General features: G+C 62.8%; 2 protein-coding genes across 5 annotated transcripts; one reads left to right on the top strand and one right to left on the bottom strand.

Annotated features, from left to right (window-relative positions):
* The first annotated feature begins 3 nt into the window (after positions 1–3).
* Positions 4–3423, top strand: THOC3 (THO complex subunit 3). The gene is made up of 6 exons (XM_002197614.6): positions 4–245; positions 591–747; positions 1494–1698; positions 2034–2195; positions 2285–2385; positions 2713–3423. The coding sequence occupies exons 1-6, from the start codon at positions 63–65 to the stop codon at positions 2874–2876; spliced, it is 972 nt and encodes a 323-aa protein (XP_002197650.1). The 5' UTR covers positions 4–62; the 3' UTR covers positions 2877–3423.
* Positions 3424–4406: 983 nt separating this feature from the next.
* On the bottom strand, positions 4407–19643 carry CPLX2 (complexin 2). Of its 4 annotated transcripts, none has more exons than XM_030283596.4 (5): positions 19463–19643; positions 14967–15064; positions 6654–6761; positions 5991–6166; positions 4407–5819 (listed from the first exon to the last, which is right to left on the bottom strand). In XM_030283596.4, exons 3-5 carry the CDS (start codon positions 6682–6684, stop codon positions 5622–5624), a joined length of 405 nt encoding a protein of 134 aa, XP_030139456.1. In that variant the 5' UTR covers positions 6685–6761; positions 14967–15064; positions 19463–19643; the 3' UTR covers positions 4407–5621.
* Between the last annotated feature and the right edge of the window lie 377 nt (positions 19644–20020).

Here is a 20020-nt window from a genome sequence, read left to right as displayed (position 1 = left end):
GAAGTGGCGTCAGGCGCGGCGGGGCGGGACGGGGCGGCGGTGGCGGCGGCGGCGGGCCCGCCATGGCGCTGTCGCCCTACGTGCAGGCCATGCAGGAGCTGTTCCGCGCCAACACGCGGAGCCGCGAGTTCCCGGCGCACGGCGCCAAGGTGCACTCGGTGGCCTGGAGCTGCTGCGGCCGCCGCCTCGCCTCCGGCTCCTTCGACAAGACCGCCAGCGTCTTCCTGCTGGAGAAGGACCGGCTGGTGAGACCCGCCGGCGGGCGGGGCGGTGTGCATCGGTACCGGGAGCCCTTGGGCTGCTTGGGCGGGGTCTGGAAGCGGGAGGATGTCCCGGTGGCCGGTACCGGGGCTGGGGGTGGGTACTCGGTGTGCACCGGAGCAGGGGCATCGCCGAGGACAGCGAGCCCGGAACGGAGCCGGTGCCCGGCGGCGTTCTCCGTCCTGCCGGCCGTGCGCGGGAGCGGGACCGGGGTGGCGGCGGGGCCGGGGCGCGGCTCCTGGGCTATCCCAGCACGCTGCATCCCCGCTGGATGCAGCAGTGGGAGCAGAGCCAGGCACACCCTCACCTCATCTGCCCTCTCCCTCCAGGTGAAGGAGAACAACTACCGGGGCCACGGGGACAGCGTGGATCAGCTCTGCTGGCACCCCAGCAACCCTGACCTGTTTGTCACAGCGTCAGGGGACAAAACCATCCGCATCTGGGATGTCCGCACCACCAAGTGCATCGCCACTGTCAACACCAAAGGTGAGTCCCTGCCTTCCCGGGGTGCCTGCCCAGCTGGGTCCCGGCAGGATCTCAGCTGTGTGGGAACCATCTGCAGTGCCACAGAGCTTTGAACCTTTCCTGTGGTTATTTCTGGTTGGGACATCTTTGCTAACTGCTTTATATTTGTGTTACACTCATCATGTGAGAGCTGATTTACTGTGGGGTCAGGACTGTTAGCACTGCTGAAATATCGTACTAGCTGTTAAAATGTCCTTTGTATTTGTCTCTGGAGTCAGTGGGCTGTGAGGCTGGAGACTGGGGAAAAGTATGTTTACAGAGAGTCATGCTGGAAATAAAAATTTGTGTGGATTCAGAAAAACTATTTGAATTCATGTGATGCTTTACCCAAATACCATCTCTGCTCTTGGAAATGTCCAGTTTGAGTTGTTGGGGCTGGGAATGGCATTGTAAGGTTGGGTAACAGCAACCTGCCATGTTCTCTTGTTTATTCAAAGGTATTTATTTTTGGCTTCTGCTTTTTCTGGATCCCAGAGACACCTGGATTCAGAGGATCTTTGGTGTGACCTTGCGTGGTGGTTGCTGTGGTCCCATCTTGGCTGAAATGGGGTGTAGCATATCATTTTCAAGTTGTACTTCTCACAAGTTTGGTTTTGCTGGATAGCTCCTGTGAAGGGTTTGTGTGTTAGACTGAACAGCTGGTAGTCTTTCCCATTTGGGAATGGTTTGGAGTGGAAGTGGGACATGCTGCCTTTCTGTCCTTTCAGGTGAGAACATCAACATCTGCTGGAGCCCTGATGGACAGACCATTGCTGTGGGGAACAAGGATGACGTGGTCACCTTCATTGATGCCAAGACACATCGCTCCAAAGCTGAGGAACAGTTCAAGTTTGAGGTGAACGAGATCTCCTGGAACAACGATAACAACATGTTCTTCCTCACCAATGGCAATGGCTGCATCAACATCCTCAGGCAGGTGCCCGTGGCTGCTGGTGGGCCGGGTGGCTGGGCTGGCTGCAGTAATTTGCAAGTGCCTTTGCTGCTTTTGGGAAACCTGAGCCCCACATCCCAGCAATCCCCTGCCCTCTGGTGGGAATGAGCTTGCCTGGAGCTGAGCTTGCCACAGTTGTGGGCTGGGCTCAGCTCCCCAAAATGGTCCCTGAGGCTTTGCCTCATTCACTGGACACTCAGTGTTTCCTCCCTCGGTAGGGTTTGCTTCCAGTCTTGGTGTGCCTCATGCCTGCCCTGCTCTAGGGAATCCCTGTGCTTCTCTCACTGCTCCCTGCCCTCTCCCTTCACCTCCACAGCTACCCAGAGCTGAAACCCATCCAGTCCATCAACGCCCATCCTTCCAACTGCATCTGCATCAAGTTCGATCCCATGGGGAAGTACTTTGCCACAGGCAGTGCTGACGCGTTGGTCAGCCTCTGGGATGTGGATGAGCTAGTGTGTGTGAGGTGCTTCTCCAGGTAGGTAGAGTTGTCCCAAAATTGTTTTCCCCCCTCTCTGGGGACTGTGGTGCCGGTGCCTCACCGTCTGCTCCCCTCGGTCGCTGCAGGCTCGACTGGCCCGTGCGGACGTTGAGCTTTAGCCACGATGGGAAGATGCTGGCCTCGGCATCAGAAGATCACTTCATTGACATTGCCGAGGTGGAGACAGGTAATGGTTTTATTTTGGGGAACTGCAAGGAGGGAATTGGATAGAGAAGTGCTGGTAGAGCTGGAAGGACACAAGAATCCATCTGCTAAGGAAGAGCTTTCCTGTGCAGAGCAGAACGCCATGAGGGGGAGCCTCTGCCTCAGTAGTCTGTGGCAGACATGCCTGTCATATCTGTACCTTGTCACTGGGTGACTGAAAGGCGCTGGAGCAGCGTTTGTGCTGCCTCTCCCCTTCGCCGAGGGAAGCAGCCGGTGCTCGGCTCTGGGGAGGTGAGCAGCAGAGGGGGCTGGAGGCTCTCCAGGCTGACGTGGCTCCTTTTCCATTTAGGAGAGAAGCTCTGGGAGGTGCAGTGTGAGTCCCCCACCTTCACAGTGGCCTGGCACCCGAAGAGGCCACTGCTGGCCTTCGCCTGTGACGACAAAGATGGCAAATACGACAGCAGCCGGGAGGCCGGCACTGTCAAGCTTTTTGGGCTCCCCAACGACTCCTGATGAAGCTGCTGCACCCAGGGAGGCAACACCTGCCTGCCCTCGAGGGTGGGAGCTTAGGTAGCAGAGGTGGGCAAGGAGCTGGCTCATCTCCTTGCCAGCCTGGCAGCACTGTGACCTCGGGTTCAGCTCGGTGTATCCTGCTCTTGGGAGCTTTTATAAACAGGCAGCTGTGTGCTGGGGAGAATGGGGGGATTCTGGCAGGATCCCCCCTGCCACCTCCTCTCTGGGGCGTGGGGGGCTTGTTCCAAAGGCAAGTGGCCAAAGAAAACGAGTCACTGAAGGTGGCTGCTGAGGAGCCTCCCATGGGAGGTACTCTGCTTTGACCAGGCTCCCCAGCAGTGACAAGATACGTGACTGTCCCCTTGTCCCCAAAAGCCTGGTGGCAAGGGCAGCTCTGGGAGCACAACCTGCCTCTTCCCCTCCCAGACATCCCATGTCCCTTTCCTGCGCTGGGGCAATGAGGGGAGGGTGGGGGGTTTGAACCTGTAGATGTTTTACGAAATATTTGTGGTGTCTTTTTCTAATTTTGATAAATCCTCTTCCTTAACGAAGGTGCCTGTGGCTATTTGAAGGGATAGCAGGGGGGTGGTGCGCTGCTCTCCCTTGCCCTGCCTCCTTCCCTCGGCCGTGGCGAGGCCGGGTAGAGGCGTCTGTCGGGGATTGTCCCTCTTGTCGCCGCTCCGTGTCCCCGTCCTGCGCTGTCACCACGCCAGGGGGCACTGCGAACCCGCGGTGGGGACAGAGGACAGCGGGGACACGGCTCAGACCGGGACGTGCAGGACGCTGCGGGTTCCACGCCACGGCCACCGGCCCCGGGCAGAGCCCTTCCCTGCCCTGTCCCCGCTGCCCAGCGAGGGCTGTGGGGATTTCTCCCTGCCTGCACTGTGCCAGGTCACAGGGCACAGCCTGCCTGCGATGGAGACCTTGCCTGTGAGATCTCTGCTGTTCTCTACCCTCATATTTTCTTCTGACAGAAGCTTTTCTGGGTGATTGCTCTGCTGATGCTGCCTGGGTAACAGCTGAGCTCTTTGCTGGTAAATGATGGCACATCAGGCAGAGCAGAGGCTGGCACCAAGCTGAAGCCTCCAGAGCCTGGGCACTGCCAGGGCCTTTGCCTCAGCGTGGGGCATGAGGTGCACCATGCCCACAGCCTCACGCTCCTCTCTTGGAGTGGTGGAATGCTGTGACCCATCAGAAACAGCTCTTGGACCCTTGGGTATCCCCAGTCATTCAGTGAGAGAAGTCCTGGAGTCAAGGGGAATGGAGAGAAACCCTCATGTCTGTGTCCCTCATGTCTGTGGGACACCCCTTTTGTCTTGTCCCCAACCCCAGAGAGGACAGATGCCTGTGGAGTGGGAAGGCAGCAGGAATGAGCAGGACTCTGGGAGCCACATGTGGCTGCTTCCTGCACCTGTAGAGACCTGGCTGGGGGCCGTGTGTGATGAGCTGCCAGATTTCAGCCCTGAGGTTGGTGGGGTGAGGGAGCTGCCATGGGGGCCCAGGAAAGCAAGGGATGAGAAGAGGCCGGAGCAATGTACAAATCCCTTTATTTTATTAGTTCGTCAAAGACTAGTTCGAGCAGGATGGTCACAGCATGTCTGTGGGGCCCCGAGCTGCCCGCCACTCCCTGGAGGGCCCTGGTGAGCAGCTGGGGCCGTGGCTGAGGAAGCACAGGGAGGGGGAGCACGGTGTGGCAAGAGACGGGCCGGGATGAGGGTGTGCCCCTGCCTCCCCCGTTGGGGTGCAAGCAGCGGCTCCTGGGCCATCCCGGGGCGCTTGCCCGGGGATCCCTTCCCAGGCCGGGGGACCCATGTGTCCAGCGTCAGGTGAGGGCAGCCGGGTGCTCCCAGCCCGGGACTGGCCCGGCAGCCCTCGGCCCCGCGCTGGCTTTATTGCAGGGGGCAGCGTGGGGGTCCCACAGCACGGCGAGGGGCGCCGCGGGTGACCCCGGGGACAGTGGGGACGCGGGGGTGGGAGTCTGAGCAGCGGACACGAGGACGCATGGAGCGACGGGGCACACCCTGGCACAGAGACACCAATGCGAGAACGGGGGCCAGCGGGGCCGAGACACGGACGAGCGAGCGGCGGGGACGGGGGAGCGGGGCAGGGGGGCCCTGCCCCGCGCGTGCCTTTGTACACGGTCGGCGGAGCGCGGCGCCCGCTCCTCCCGGTGCTGAAGTATTGCAGTCTAACTGATATGGCTTTAACTATGGGGCCAGAGATGCGGGGAGGGGGTCCCCTCCAACCCCCCGATGCACGGGCACACCGGGCAGCCCCGGGGGACCCCCGTGCCCGACGATCGGGGATGGGGGAGCTGCGGGCAGGGCGCCTGGCTTTGTGCTTTGGGCTTGGCCCAGGGCGGGAGGGGGCAGGGGGATGGCAGTGTTGGGGACGGGGGCAGGCGAGCAGAGGCCTGCTGGGGTCCCCTGGGAGAACAGAAGGGGCAGGGCAGGGGGCACGAGGAGCCACCCCGGGGGGACCTGTAGGGCCTAGCCTGCCGCGAGGTTACATCAGTGCATTTGGTCCCGGTTCGCCCTGTCCGGCCAGGGCTGCTCCCCTTTGGCGTGGTGGGGGGGCCCTGCCTGGACGGGACGGGGCGGGCTTTTGGTCTGGTTGGGGGACAGGGCAGGAGGGGATGGGAGGGGGCGTGGGGACCCCCTCTCCGGGGCCAAGGGAACTGATGGAGGAGTTGTAGGAGAGAGGGCGCCCGTGCCCCAGCACCCTATGGCAGGGTTGACGGTGCTGTTACTTCTTGAACATATCCTGCAGTGGGCCGGGCAGGTACTTGAGGACGGTGTCCAGGATGCTCTCCTCCTCCTCCTCTTCCTCGTCCCCACAGCCTGCCGGGATCGCCTTCTTGGGGCGCGTCAGGCTGCCCTCACACGGCTGCTCCAGAGCAGCTTTCTCCTCTGCTTCCTTCTCCTCCTTCTTCTTCAGCCCGTACTGAGAGGACACAGGCTCTCAGCAGGGCAGGCAGCGGGCACTGCCTGCGCTGTGCCCCGTGCCCATCACCACCGACACGGGCCACCCTCCTCCCGGCCGTGCCGGCTCCCTGTCCCAGCCCCACCCTGGCTGCCACAGGCAGGGCCGGGCACAGGGGAGGTGTGTGCCCACCTTGTCACGGATCTGCTGCCGGACTTTCTCCCGCTCCGCTTCCATGCGGGCGTGCTTGGCTTTCCGCTCCTCCTCCTGCTGGCGCAGGGCCTCCTGCCTCTCCTCCTCCTTCTTCTGCGCGTCGGGGTCCTTCTCCTCCTCGCCCCCCAGCATCTTCCCCATGTCCTTGGTGGCCCCTGCGCATAACGAGACCCTTGGTTGGTTCCCAAGGCTGCTGCAGCCTGGTGCTGCTGCCAAAGCCCCTGCAGCAGCAGGGAGGGCAAGGAGGCCCCTGGCAAGGAGGACATGGGACATCCCCAGGGCCACCTGTGTGGAAGCGGGCTGCAGGCAGGCTCGGGAGGCTGTGGGGATGGGGAGTGCCACAGGCTGGCTGTTCTGCCCTAGTTCAGTGTCAGCTGGGGGAGATGCCAGCAGCTCCTTCTCCAGCACCCAGGGGATCTGCAGGGGAATCCCACTTCGTGGCAGAAGAGGCAGGATTCCCCAGCCAGCCGCTGGCGGCACTGGAAATGGGAAACTTGGAGGGCTCCCGCAGCAGCTCCCCACTGCCAGTGGCTCTCTGTGTGACTGTCCCCTTGCCATGTCCCTCCCACTGCGCTCCTGGGGTGCTGGGCCAGCATTGCTCTGGGAGAGGGGACCCTTGAGGGGGGAACAGCTCCCACTCACCGCCCAGCGCTTGCTTCATGACGAAGTCCATGGTGCCGGTGTGTGCGTGTGGCTAGGCCAGTGCCCAGCGCTCATCCACCGCTCTCTGGGCTTGCTGACCTGGGCCACCTGTGCGGGCACAGAAGGACAGGTTGGGGATACCAGCTAAGGTTCCCTGCTGCTCAGGCTGAGGGATGGAATGATCTCTGTGCTTTGCACCCTCTGCATCCTCAGCACAAATGCCTTCCAGGATGGGCAAAGGGAGGTTCTGGGGTCTGCAGGCAGAGAGTGACTGTGCCTGCTCCCCTCAGTCCCCTCCCTACATCCCTTCTGGCCTTCAGGACCTGGGAGGCACCAAGGAAGGGATGTTCCACCTCAGCACTGCCCTTGGTGTGGCACCAGGAGCCCAGGTGTGCTGCTTGGGGGCTGGTGGGATGAGGACCCACCATGCCACCATACACTGTGTGTCCCTGCTTTGAGGGAGGGGTGACAGACCTTGTCTGGGGGTGCCAGCGTGGCACGGCCGGACCCGGGGCGCTGTGTGTGCGCGTGTGTGTCTACGGCAGCGCGAGTGCTCTACGGAGGGATGGGGAAGAGGCTGTTGGTGGTTGCGGCAGTGCTCGGGGGTGCAGGGGTTGCAGGGAGCAGCCTGTGACTGTGTGTGTGATCCACGCGGATGCTGCGGGTGGGTGACACCGTTCAGGACGGGGCGGGTGCGCGCCGTGTCTGCGCACGCTGCGCGTGAGCTCCGTGTGCAGGCTGTGTTTGCTCAAGAGGTGTGTCTGTGGGTGCCTGCAGGCTGTATTTGCATGCGGGGTGTGTGCACACACGCATGTGGGTAAGTTTGTGGGGCTGCAGATTGCGTGATTTGCGGGTTTGCAGCCTGTGTGCAACCTTTGAGCGTTTTGGGGTCTGCGGGCTCTGCGGATGCGTGTGCACGCAGGGTTGTGGGCTGTGTCTGTGTGCTGGGTGTTTGTGCTGCGGGTGTGCGCGTGTTTGCACACTCGGGGGGTGCTGCAGGATGTGTTGGTGTGAGTGTGGGGGGTTGTGTGTGCAGGTCCGTGGGTTTGCAGGCTGCACAGGGGGCTGTGCACGCAAATTTGCAGACTGTGTCGCGTGTGTGTACGTGTGGGGGTGTTGCAGGCTGCTTGTGTGCTCTGTGTGCGTGTGCATGCGGGGGATCACAGGCAGAGGGTGTGTGTGGGGGGTGCCCGTGCCCCCCACGTGCCCCGTGTGAGTGGGGTGCTGCAGGCTGTGCTCGGAGCCTGGGGGTGCAGTTTGCAGCGTGTGTGTGTGTGTGTACGTGCCCGGTGGGTGCTGCAGCCCAGCGGGTATCCCCACCCCGGCTCCCCGGAGCCCCACTGGGGCTGGGGGCGCTGCACGAGCTCTGACCCCGGGAAGTTTGCTGCTGCCAGCCCCGGGCACCCCGCGACAATGTGGGGATCTCCTCCGGGCAGTACAGTGCTGAGCCCTGGGACTGCAGCGGGGGTTTGGGGGGCACCGGGGACGGGGAAACACCGGAGAGCACAGGGACACCGGGGCCGTGGGCAAGGTGCAAGGATCACGGGGAGCACCGGAGCACTGGGGTCGCGTTGTGGGGGGGCTCGTTGCGATAGCGGGGTACTTGGGGGACATCGGGAGGTGCACGGGCGGCGCAGGGGGAACACCGCAAACGGGGGCAACACCGGCAGGCACCGGGATACCGGGGCCACAGGGGCTGCAGAGACGCAGGAGACACGGGGGGGCGCCGGGAAGGCGGGGGACAAGGGGGACAGCGGGGACACGGGACGTAGCGGACACCCAGCATGCGGGGCACACCGGGGCCGCAGCGGGGTGCAGGATGCGGGGGGCGAGCCGCCGTGGAAGGGGAGGGGGGATGGGGCGCAGGCACAAGGACGACGAGGGGGGAACCCGGCTCGGGGGACACGCACCGGGGCCGCAGGGGACAGCGGGGAGGAGGGGGAACGCGGGGACACCGGGAAGGCGGGGACCGCGCGGGGGGCTCGGGTCGCGCAGGGGACGCGGTGCCGCGGGGACCCCTCTCCCCCCGCCCCATCCCGGGGTCTGCGGCGCGGGGCCCCGCCCGCCGCCCGGGGCCGCCCGGTGCCGCAGCGGCGGCGCTGTCCCTTCAGCACCGGCACTCACCGGCTCCGCCGCCGCTCGCCGCTGCCGCCGCTCCGCCCCGCCCCGCCCCGCCGCGGCCCGGCCCCCTCCCGCCCCCGGCGGCACGCGTGGGCCCGCCCGGAGCGACACCCCCCGCACCGCGCGGACCGGCCCCCGCGGGGGCGGCGGGATGCGGGACCCCTCACTCCCGGGAAACGTCCCGGGGAGCCCCGCACCGCTCCTCGGGGTGCGGACGGGGCCCCCTCGGACACCCCCCCGCGCTCCCGCAGCGGAGGGACGGGGCGAGCGGCTCCTGCGCGGGGTTAATGATTCACCGCCGCGGCAATTAGCGGGCGGAACGAGGCAAAAATCGGCCGGCGGTGCCCCCAGTCCCGCACCCCCCCGGCTCCCTCACTCACTCCCCCGACCCGCAGCTCCCCGGCCCTCCTCTGCAGCCATGCGGGGCGGCTGCGGGAGTTTAATTAAAGTCCCTGATAAATCATGTCACCCTCCCTCCCTCTGCCGCCAAGAGCTGCCGCTCGGGGGCCCTAGCTGGGGATTCTTGGTGCTGTTCCCCCCGCGGAGCTCCCAGAGAGGGGATGCCAGAGGGGGTCTACGGTGCCATCGAGGATATGATGCCCACGGAGCTCAGAACCCCGTTCAGCGAAGGGTTCCTGGGCAGGAAATGGGGTGCACCACCCTGCCTGGCCCCCCTGCGCCTGCCCGAAGGGAGATGCAGCCCCTGCCGTGTTCCTGCCCTGCAGTGCGGGACAGGACTCCCCCGGGTCTCCCACCCTTGTCCCGATGCATGGGGACGCTGTGTGCTCCTCAGGCTGGCAGCCGGTGCCTCCGAATTAATCCAGCTCTGGGATCTTAGAGACAAGATGAGCCCTGTGCCAATCCCATTAGCGGTACTTGGAGCCGGGCTTTGGGATAGCTGGTGTTTAATAGTGAGGCTCTGGACTAGCAGCCTGCGGGGGCTCAGATGGGTGCTGGGGAGGGTTTGGGTGCGGGATCCTCTCAGGGATGTCCCCCCCTAAACGTGGGAGGCTGTCGGGAGCTGGGACCGGCTGCAGCTGCCCCCACAAGCCCCTTGGGGTGGGCTGTGGAGATGCTGCCAGTGCTGCTGGGGCTGCTGTGGGAAGGCTGGGGGTGATGCTGGATGTAGGGCAGGAATGGGGGGACATCTCGCAGCCAGGGAGGCCAAAACTGACTCGCAAGTGCCACCTCCACAGAGATGCACCGACAGATCTGCGTGTGCGCACCCGCTGCCAGCTCCAGCCTCAACGCACGGCCGCTCCCCCGGACAACTCTCAGCACGGGGACAGCACATCAGGGACTTGTCCCTCTTGTTCACCCGCTCTCCCTGCTCCCAAAAACACCCCCTGGCACAATCCATCTCCACCAGCCCCGAGCCCTCAGCCTGGCATTGACCAACAACTCCTTTTTCCACCTCCAAGGTAAAAAAGCCTGCTGCCCTGGTGCCCAGCCGCGCTCTGCCTGCTGGCAGCTGGTGGGACGGGCATGTGGGCGGCAGGACAGGCCCGTGCTCGGCCCGTCCGTCTGTCCGTCCGTCCGTCCGTCCTGCGGCAGCCCTGCTCCGGGCGTTGACGTCAGCGCTCCCGGCAGCCGGGCGGTGGGCGGGCGGCACCGCTCCTATTGTATTAAAAATAATACAGCGGAGCACAAATTCATTACAGATAAGTGTGACAGCCAGGAGGAATTAACGAGCCCGTCTCTCAGCGCCTGACAAACGCCTCCTTTTGTTCCTGGGATGGGTCCTTGAGTCTTTCAATCTTTGGAGATGCCTCGGCTCATTAAGCACATGCTCCTCCAGTAGATCCCAGTGTGCCAGAAAGGACTGCTCCCAGTATCAGCTGGGGCCAAACTGGCAGGACATCCCTTGTGCCAGTGCCCAGTGCTAAGTCAGGCTTGCCTTTCTTGGGAGGCCTGGAGTACTGTCCCCAAGCACGTGGGGAGTGGGGTGGCCAGGGGGAGGTGGGCGAAGCAGCCCCCGTCCCTGCTGCTGCGGGAAGCACGAGGCTCCTGTGAGCTGGGACACCCGCCTCAGCACTCCAGCTGCCAGTGCCGGCAGTGCAGCCACAGCTGCTGGGCTGCTGGGCACCCTGCTCTGCCCTGCTGGCCAGCCTTCCATGGGAAGAGCAGCCAGCAGCCCTGGGCATTGCCTCCTGCCCTGCACACCCTGCTGTGGGACAGAGAAGGATCCAGGGGAGCCCCACAGTCCCAGAGCTGAGCTAGCTCTGGCTGGTGTTTGGGGGATGCTCCTGGTGCTTGTGCCCAGTGCAGGAACTCCTTTCTGCCCAGCTGTTCCTTGGCATCATCCTGGGCAGTGTCACCTGCTGGGTGGCTGCCTGGAGCTGCTGTGGGAGGCAGGAAGGGAAGGGATGTGGAGAGGCGTGAGGGGCTGGGTAGCAGCACCGCAGCCAAATGGAGGAGGAAGCTCTGAGCACTGCCAAGCCCTGCAAGTCACCTCTGTGGAGTTACACAGGTGCCAGGGCCCCAGCAGTTCCGTGCTCCACTCCACGCTGGCGCCCAGGGAGGGAATGGGGCTGGCTGGTGCCACCACATCGGCCACAGCATCTGCTGTCAGCAATGTCTGAGTGGCACCTGCCTGCTGGCATCGTCCCCATTGTCCCCGAACAGCCAGATGGGGACCCTGCAAGGTCACAGCCTCTGTGGGCCCTTGCAAAGCTCCCAGGCAGAGGGAATACCTGCACCCATCCCTGCGGCACTGCCAGCCTAGCCTGCTGTCACTCATTAGCCCTGGGCAGTTATTTCACTTATCCGCCCCCAACATCTTTGCAGAAAATAATTATTGGTCCTTCTCATTGCACTGAGGGATTAAAAGTGGTTAACTCCATTTCCAAAGGCTTTGTTATGTTGGTTTTCCCTCAGCTGCTGCACAAGGCGATTTCCACAGTGCCACTTAGGCAGCTTTTATCAGGTTGTCTTCTGGAGGTAATTGGGTTTTTCAGGAGCCTGTTTAAAATTCGTAACCCGGCCTCTTAAACAAAACAAAAACAGCAGCGGGGAGAAGAGGAAGAGGCAGCACGAAACATGCAGCAGCTGCAGCCTCTGAAGAGCAGCTCTGGTCCCTTGGGGCTGGCACCCGGCGGGGCAGGGACGGGGACAGTCTGTGGTGCTCGGAGCCACCCACATCCAGTCCCTGGGGATGCCGGGGCCACCACTGTGCCCCTGCAGCAAGTCACAGAGTGAGAGAGACCCCAGCACCCACTCAGCCGTTGTCACACCCGTGTCAGACACGGGGTGAGTGGGGTCTCACCATGTGCTCAGCACTCACCAGGAGCCTTGGGGCTGGCAGGGAGGGAGGTGGGCTCATGCCATGGCTTGACCCCGCTCCACCACGGAGCTCCCGGCTGTGCCAGCAGCACCGTGGCACCCCTGACCTCACCAGAGAGGGACAGAGCAAACGGGCAAAACCCACCCTTATGGGGTAACTTCTGGTACCCCAAGCCCTGAAGGTCTCCCTGCCTCTGGGCTTTGCTGGCTGGCTTTGGTGGGGGGGGGATCCTGCTGCCCACCCTGCAGCCAGAGGGGCTCTGGGCTGACACTGCGGCTGTTGCTGCTCCCCTGCATCACAACACAGGTCCGTCTGCATTACTGCCCATCTGCATTGCTGCCACAGCCCTGTCCCCGTCACTCTGGCTGACCTGCCTGCCCTCTCCTCCTTGGACAAGGGGGGCATTGGGCACTTCCAGCTCGTCCCTGCCCCTCTCGGTGCCGCGGGGTGCAGCGTGGTTTGGGGAGCTGCCACAGCAGATGGTCGGTGGGGCCGGATCAGGGCAGTGCACGGCTCGAGGGCTGTCCTGGGGGTCACTCACAGGAGCCAGCCTGTCACCTGCCCGTCACCTGCTCGTCCCACCTGCCTACCAGCCGGGAGGCTGCGGGTGGGGTGGGGAGGGGACCGAGCCCGTGGCTTCCAGCTGTTCCCAGCATGGCAGCGTCCCAGGAGGACACCAGAGAGAGAGGGGTGCTCCCAGTGCCGCTCAGCCCTCCAGAGCTCCCCAAAATCGCTATCTACACTTACATCTGGCTCACACAGCGATGCAGGGGCTGAATCTCCCAGCGAGACCTCCCGAGGGGACAGGGACTCAGCTCCAGGCTCCAGCTAAGAGCAGCTGGGATGTCAGCCATGGTGTGACCGAGCACCTTGGCTTTGCCACCGCTGCTCTGTGCCCTGTGATGTGGAGCTCTGCTCGTCCAGCCTCAGGCTCAGAGCCACCCAGAACCCCAAGGAGCCCACATGAGCGCTGGGGCACGCTGGGATGGACAGTGGGTGCCAGGGGGACCTGCTGGGATGGACCTTGCCACTCGAGTGCTGCAGTGGTGACTCCTGATCCCCGCAGCTCCTGACTCCCAGTATGTGTCCGGTGCCTCTGTGCCGTGCATTGTTAAACAGAGGCACTGCAGCCCCTCGCTGTTTATCCTGGTGTGGCTGTGTGGGGACAGGCTGTGGTGGCTCACTGCAGACTCAGCTGCCAGATTAAAGCTCACTGCAGGTCTGGCCAGCTCCCCAAACAGGTTTGTGAGCTTACTCACCTGGCTGCTTCCAAGCCCCCATCCTGTATAGGATGGATCCCACCTCCCTGAGGAACAGACACTGCGTTCACCTTGGTGCTCTCACCTGGGCTGTGCTGCCCTGCCCACACAGCAGGTACAGCATTTCCATCCCCATCGCCTCTACAAGGGCACCCTGGCACCGAGTCCACCCCATCAATATTTATGGCAGGCACGCACACCCGCGCAGCTCTGCAGGGGCCGGTGCGGAGCCGAGCTGGGCACAGCACACCAGGCACTGCTTGGGAAGCAGACAAAAGCCCCCTGAGCCCCTGTGCTGCCTCTGCAGCGCCTCACCCTGTGCACACATGGATTTTTATCCTTGCCACACTGACAGGCACCAGGGACTGAGCTGGTCAGGGCTGTGTGGGTGGTGGATGCACAAGGATCATCTCCTGGCTCTGTGTCAGCATGGGATTTGGGCACACCCCCTCCCCACAGAAAGCCTCAGAGTGGTTATACCCACCCTCATTTCACTGACAGGAAAAAGTCATGAAGGACAAGGGCATGATTGGCTTGAGGCTGGGCATCACAGCAGAGCAATGGCAGCCCCCACCTGTCCCCTCTCCAGCCAAAACACCCTAAAAAATGAGACCTTTGGCACTGCTCCCCTGAGGTTCAGCCTCATGCTGACAGAGTGTTGCTTTTGCAATGATCCTGAAGGCTCTTTGGGGCACCTGAGTTGAGGACAGAGACTGGGGTGCTTTGACCCCTCTCTGTACCACCAGTGCTGGGGAGGAAGTGAGAAGTGGGGATGCTTGACCCAAACTCCCAACCTGGCTCTGGGAGAACATCTGCCTTCTGTGGGGGAAGGACTCATTGTGTCCCATGAGAGGGGGGATTTGGGAGCCCAGAATGCCCCACGGCGTGGGCAACAGAGCTGGGTAAGGGGGCACACCAGGGACACCCCGATGGCAGCAGATGGCTGCATGGTGGGGGCTCCATGGCACTGTTGTGGGGACTTCTGAGTGCCTGGGCTCGGGCCAAGCTGCAGCTCGGTGAGAGCAGGATGAGCCTGAGCTGCCCTGGCTGGGGAGGTGGGCACACCAAGGAACAGCTGGGATGGGGTGTGGGGCTGCTGCCCACCCCAGCTGAGACCTCCCCCAGCCTGCCTGAGCTCGGGGTTTCTGCTGTGGTGTGACGCTGGACAGGCACCGTGCTGCTCCAAGAGCTGCTGGGGCTTGGGCCAGAAAATTCATTCTTGGCTGCTTTCAGAGGGGTTTGGCTCGTACCTTTCCCATCTGGGGGCTTTCAAATGGAAAAAAAAAAAAAGAAAAAAGAAAAAAAGGAGAAGAAAGGAAAAAACCCTGGCCCTGTGCCACCTCCACAGTCACCATCACTTGCCATGGTCTCCAGGTGGGACTGTGCCCAGCATCTGCCAAGAGCCTGAGCTGGTCCTCACTGCCACAGCCTCTGCCTGGTCCTGAACTGCTTCAGGTGCCACTTGCCTGAATCAAAGTGTCACCAAGATGAGACCCCCCCCCCACATCTTGGGTGACCTGACTAGCTCCACTGAGGCAGCCCCAGGTGGTACCTCTGGGCCTCCCCATCCATCCCATGGCTGTGCTGTGCCCCCATACCATGGGGAGTGAAATGGCCCCCCAGCCCCCCAAGAGCCACAGCGCTGCCTACCTTGGTGTGTGCAGCACCAGGAGTCTGCTGCTTCAGCACCTAACGCAGGGGGACAAGGACCTCGTGGGGGTGGCTGAGCATCGCAGGGACAGCAGGGCCTGGAGAGACACCGACAGCGACAGCATGAGTGCCTTGGAGGGGCCACAGCACCCGGTGGCATAGACAAAGATGGGGGACAGACAGAGCACACCACTGCTTGCTGCCCTCTCCTCCACCTGGGTGGGTCTGTGTGCTCCCTGCATCCCCATCTCCAAGGATGGGAGCAACCTGCTGCCCAGAGCCACCACCTCCCTGCAGCTGGGAGCCCAGCAGGGCGTGCAGGGGCTGACAGGCTGCAGGACACGGCAGCTCATCAGTGTCTTTGGTCCTCTCCTAAATCAGGGACACACACTCTGCTGCTGGCAGAGGGCTCCTGGCCATCTCTGCAGGTACCTGGCAGTTCGGATGCCTTCATTAAAAATTTAGAGGGCTCTCAACTCTTTAAGGGTTTTAAAATTTTACATTAGCTCTGCCTTCCTTAGCTTGCACATGATAAATTTCTTCATTGGAGAACATAATAGCAAGTTAAAACAAGCCACCAGACAAGAGTCCTTGCTCAGACTCAGCAACTAGAGGAAGCCTGATGCTGCTTTGGGCTCCCCACTCCTGCTGGACCTCAGGAAACTTCTGTCTGGGGATCTTATCCCTTCCTCAAATGTCCTTGAAATGCCCCTGTGATGCCTGGGGAGATGCAGGGGTTGCTGGCCTGGGCAGGGGCTGTGCAGGGTACCTGGGTACCAGCATCCTGAGCTGGCAGTTTTTGGGGTGGGCTGTCCCTGTGGTGTGGCTCATGTCACTGTGACATGTGCCATGAGTGTGATTTCTCCTCTGCAACTCGAGGAGCAGGTTCCCAGGGAAGTTACAAATTCATCCTGACTTCACGCAAAGGCTTTTCCTCCACCCTGGGGAAAGAGGGAGGCTTTGGCAGATTGGAGATAAATATATGACCCAGGGGAGCCAAGGGAAACACAGGCAAACACCGACGCTGTGCAGGAGCAGGGGCTGGGGAGGATGGAGCCTGCATTTTTAAAAGCTTTACATAGCAGGGATGCCTCATTCCAGCCCTGGGAGCAGGAGACACTGACAGCCCCTGGGAACAGGGTCTGGGGAGGTTGGTCCCAGCGGGACCCCCAAGGAGACCCCAGAACAGAGACTGGTGCGCTGGAAAATGCAGCGCTGAGAGCTCAGCCTGGACAGGGCTCAGCAGCAGCATGAAGGTGACCTTTGCTGGGGACAACCACTGCCTCCTTTGGGATGTGGGAAGGCTCTGGAGCAGGGTGAGACGGGCTGCAGAGAGCTGCAGGGATGTGCTCCTGTGGGGTCTGGTTTGCAGCCAGCGCCGTGCCAAGGAGACAGCTGGGCTGGGACAGAGGCACACTGGCTCTGCTGGCCCTGGCCTGGGCTGCAGATCAGCAGAGATTTATTTGCTGAAACCCCAGAGGGTGGGAAGAGCAGGAACACCCTGCCCAGGCACCTGAGGGAATGCAGAGAGTCCTGAGGGGTGCTGCTCCCATCCCTGCAGGGTATTTTTTATTTCAGCCAGACCAAAGAGGTTTTTTATCTCCTTTGCAATAGGCAGAACCTGCCAGTACCATGAAGATGCATCTCAGCTGGGCAGCTGCACTAGCTCAGTCTGTCTGTCTGTCCAGGCAGCCAGACCTACCACAGCCAAGGCAGAGGACAGGGAACAGCAGAGCAGGGTGATGGTGCCAGAACACCCCCAGCTCCAGGGACAGCAGTGCCCCAGGTGCTGGCAGGGATGTTTTGATCCAGTCTGGACATAAGACACAGTATCCAGGAAAAACTTAATGCTTGAGATGTGACATTAGTGAGTCCACAGCTCTTCTGCTTTGGCACATCCAGCTCTCAGCACCCTGCGTGAATAGCTGAGCTCGTCCAAGAGTCTGAGAGGAGGGGAGGCTGGGGAAGGAGGAGGGTGAGCAGTGAGCTGCACGGGCTGAGAAACTCAGGACACATCTCAAAGCACTTTACTGCCTAAGGGAGATGCTCCTGGGACCTGCCTTAGGTCTGGCAGCAGTTTCCTCTCTGGGCAGCAGGTGAGAGGGAAGGTTCAGAGTGACAATGTCTGGGCAAAGCCTGTGCTGGCAGTGTGCTGTCCTGGTCTGACACAGGGGTGCAGAGGACTCAGGGTGCCATGCCACACCGGGCAGCCCCCAGAGGCATCCCCCAGCTGGGGTCTGTACCTGAGCTGACCTGCTTTGCCTTCAAAAAGCAGAGATCCTCAGCCCCAAAGATCTCAATACCTCTTGCATAATCCCTCCAGCCTCAGACTGGGGCAGGTCTGGGTCACACCACTGTGGGGCTCTGGGATTTGACTGAGGTGAGCAATATTTCTGAGCCTCTGGTGACTGTCACAGAGGGGCTGGTGAAACCAGTTAGGGATGGATGGACCTGCTGGTCTGGCTGTGTGCAGGAGGAGCAGGGCAGTGCAGAACAACACAGCAAAGGTGACAGTGGCTCCTGACAAGGCACAGCCTGGAGAGCCCACAGCTGGACAAGGGAGATGGTGTGGGTCTGTGCAGGCAGGAAGGCTCCGTGGGACCAGGAGAGGCAGAGGGGAAAGCTCCTGGGACGAGCGAGAGGAGCGCTCAGGCGAGAGCAGCCCGCAGGAGCACAGCTTGTTTACCCTGGCTGAGCAGGCCTGATTGCTCTCTATAAATACACCCGGAGAATAAACACCGGGGAGGGAGAAGGATCGTTTAAACTCGAGGACGATGCTGGCATAAGAACAAATGGGAAGGCCTGGCCAGGAACACAGAGGCTGTGGGCGAGAGCAGAGATCCTCTGGCCACGGGGAAGATCCTCTGGGTCCAGCCCTGGCTGCTGGGGAAGTGTGTGATGCCCAAGGACTTGGGCTTGGTGCCAGTGGGAGAGGCAGCAGCCTGGGCTGCAGTGACCATGCTCTCCTGCCATACCAGACCTCCAGAGCTCCAGGCCACAGGGCAACATTGGCGCCCAGGGGCAGGAATGGAGGTGTGCCACACTGCCAGTGATCACCGCCTCTTCCCCAGGACTTGACTTCTACTGGGACTTCTCATCTCCAGAGCATAAACCAGGCTGGGCGCCTCAACACAGCTCCTCTTGGCTCCTGATATGGGCCTGGTGGGCTTTGCCTGGCAGCAGCCTCTGCAGAAACCCAGGGAAGAGCCAAGGTGTGAACCAGAATCATCCTTCAGTGCTGTGAGGTGTTCCGAGCTCTGTCTGCTGAGGGTCATTTCAATACTAATGTCATCAAGCAAGGCAATCGAAGAAACAAACACTCGGCCCACAGCCAAGTGAGACTTTGAGACATTTTTCTGTGCCAGTTTGTCTCAGCTGAGCCTCTCCAGTTTCCCCAGGAGGGTGAGGGTCAGACACTGTGAGCTGTGCTACTGGATGGGGACTGAGCTCCTTTGTTTCCATACTGGAGCCTGTCCTGGCAACCCTTGGGGTCCTGTGAGGCACAAGGGAGGGAGGGAGGACACTCCTCTGCTCCCTGAGCCCAGCCCATCCTTCCTCATCCTCGATTTGCCAAACCCAGCACCTCAGCTTGACTCGAATCACTCTGGTTCCTTCACCAGCCCTGGCCACAGCTGCTGGAGCCTGGCTCCGGAGCCTGGCTGGTGGCAGGGAGAAGCCCTGAGCCCCGTTCTGAGCGGCGGTGCCAGCCCTGTTCTCTGCTCTGACTCACCCACTGCCAGCCTCGGGCAGCCGCTGCCCGGTCACGCTCGTGCCATGCGGGTGGCACTGCCACCGCCTGCTGCCAAGGCCTGTGCCACGGTGCCACCTGCCCGTGTGCTGCAGCCCTGGTGCTGGGGACACGGCGGGGACAGGGGCTGGAGTGTGGGGCTTAGGAGGTGCCTTGTAGGGACAGTGCAGAGGGGACAGGGATGGAATCTCAGGGGACCGGATTGCTTCACGAGTGGTTGGACTTAGCGGTGCAGAGCAGGGCGGAGAAGGAAGCCCCCGATGGGGAGGCACGGGCAGAGCCGGGCAGGCACCGGGGATCCCCGGGGCAGAAAGGTGCATGGAGCCCCCCGACTGCGGGCAGGGGGTAACGGCGGGGTCAGGTCGCATCCTCTCCGTGCCCACCGCCCCGCTCTGCGGAGCCCCCCGCAGGGGACAGCCGGGCACAGAGGGGCTGGAGGGTCCGGGGGTCTCAGCCCTTCTCCTGCCACCCCCTGCCCACCGGCGTGTCCGCCCTCCGCAGCCCCGCGGGTGGGCAGCCGGGGGGCGCGGCGCTCAGCTCTGCATCCCGCGCCCCGCATCCCCCGCGTGGCTCCCGCATCCCGCAGCACCGCGTCCTTCCCGCATCCCGCCCCGCGGCCGCCGCCCCGTTATATAAGCGGCGGCCCCGGGAGGCTCGGCGGGCCGATCCCCGCGCCCGTGCCCGGCCCCCCCCCCGGGCTCTGCGGCACGGCGGGCCCGGCCCGGCCCCGCACCGCTCCCGCACCCACCTGGCTCGGCGCGGCTCCGGTGCGCCCCGTCCGCCCCCGGCGCGGAGAAGGAGCCGCCGCCGGAAGGGAGGCGGGAGCCGTAGCGGTACAGGGGGGGCCCGGTGCTGGCTCCCCCTCCGCCGCACGGCCTCCCGGGCGGGGCCGCCTCCGTGCCCGCCCCCGGACCGCCCCGCGCCCCGGGCGGCAGCCCCCGGCCCGGCCTTCCGCCCCGCTACCGGGCGGGTTCCCTCCGGTACCCGGTAATTGCTCCTCCGGTAGCGAGATGCTCTGTCCCGCTATTCAGCCATCCGCCCCGTGCAGCCCGGCTGTGCCCCCCTCACCCCGCGTCACCCCCGGTACGTGGCGGCCCTCCCAGTACCTGCAGCTGCACCTCCGGTGCCATGGCAGCCACCCCCAGTACGTGGCCATGTCTTCCAGTACCCCTTTTTTTGGCCACTCGTTTCTCCAGTACCCAGCAATTCTCCCCAGCCATCCCTCTGGACCCCCTGGATCTGCCAGTTTGCCCCCATCCAGCAATTCCTTCTAATATTTGCTCTCTCTGCACAGGCCCTGCTGCTT

The sequence above is a fragment of the Taeniopygia guttata genome, chromosome 13, assembly GCF_048771995.1.
Source record: "Taeniopygia guttata chromosome 13, bTaeGut7.mat, whole genome shotgun sequence".
Classification (NCBI taxonomy): domain Eukaryota; kingdom Metazoa; phylum Chordata; class Aves; order Passeriformes; family Estrildidae; genus Taeniopygia; species Taeniopygia guttata.
This window is presented reverse-complemented; position numbering and strand designations above follow the sequence as displayed.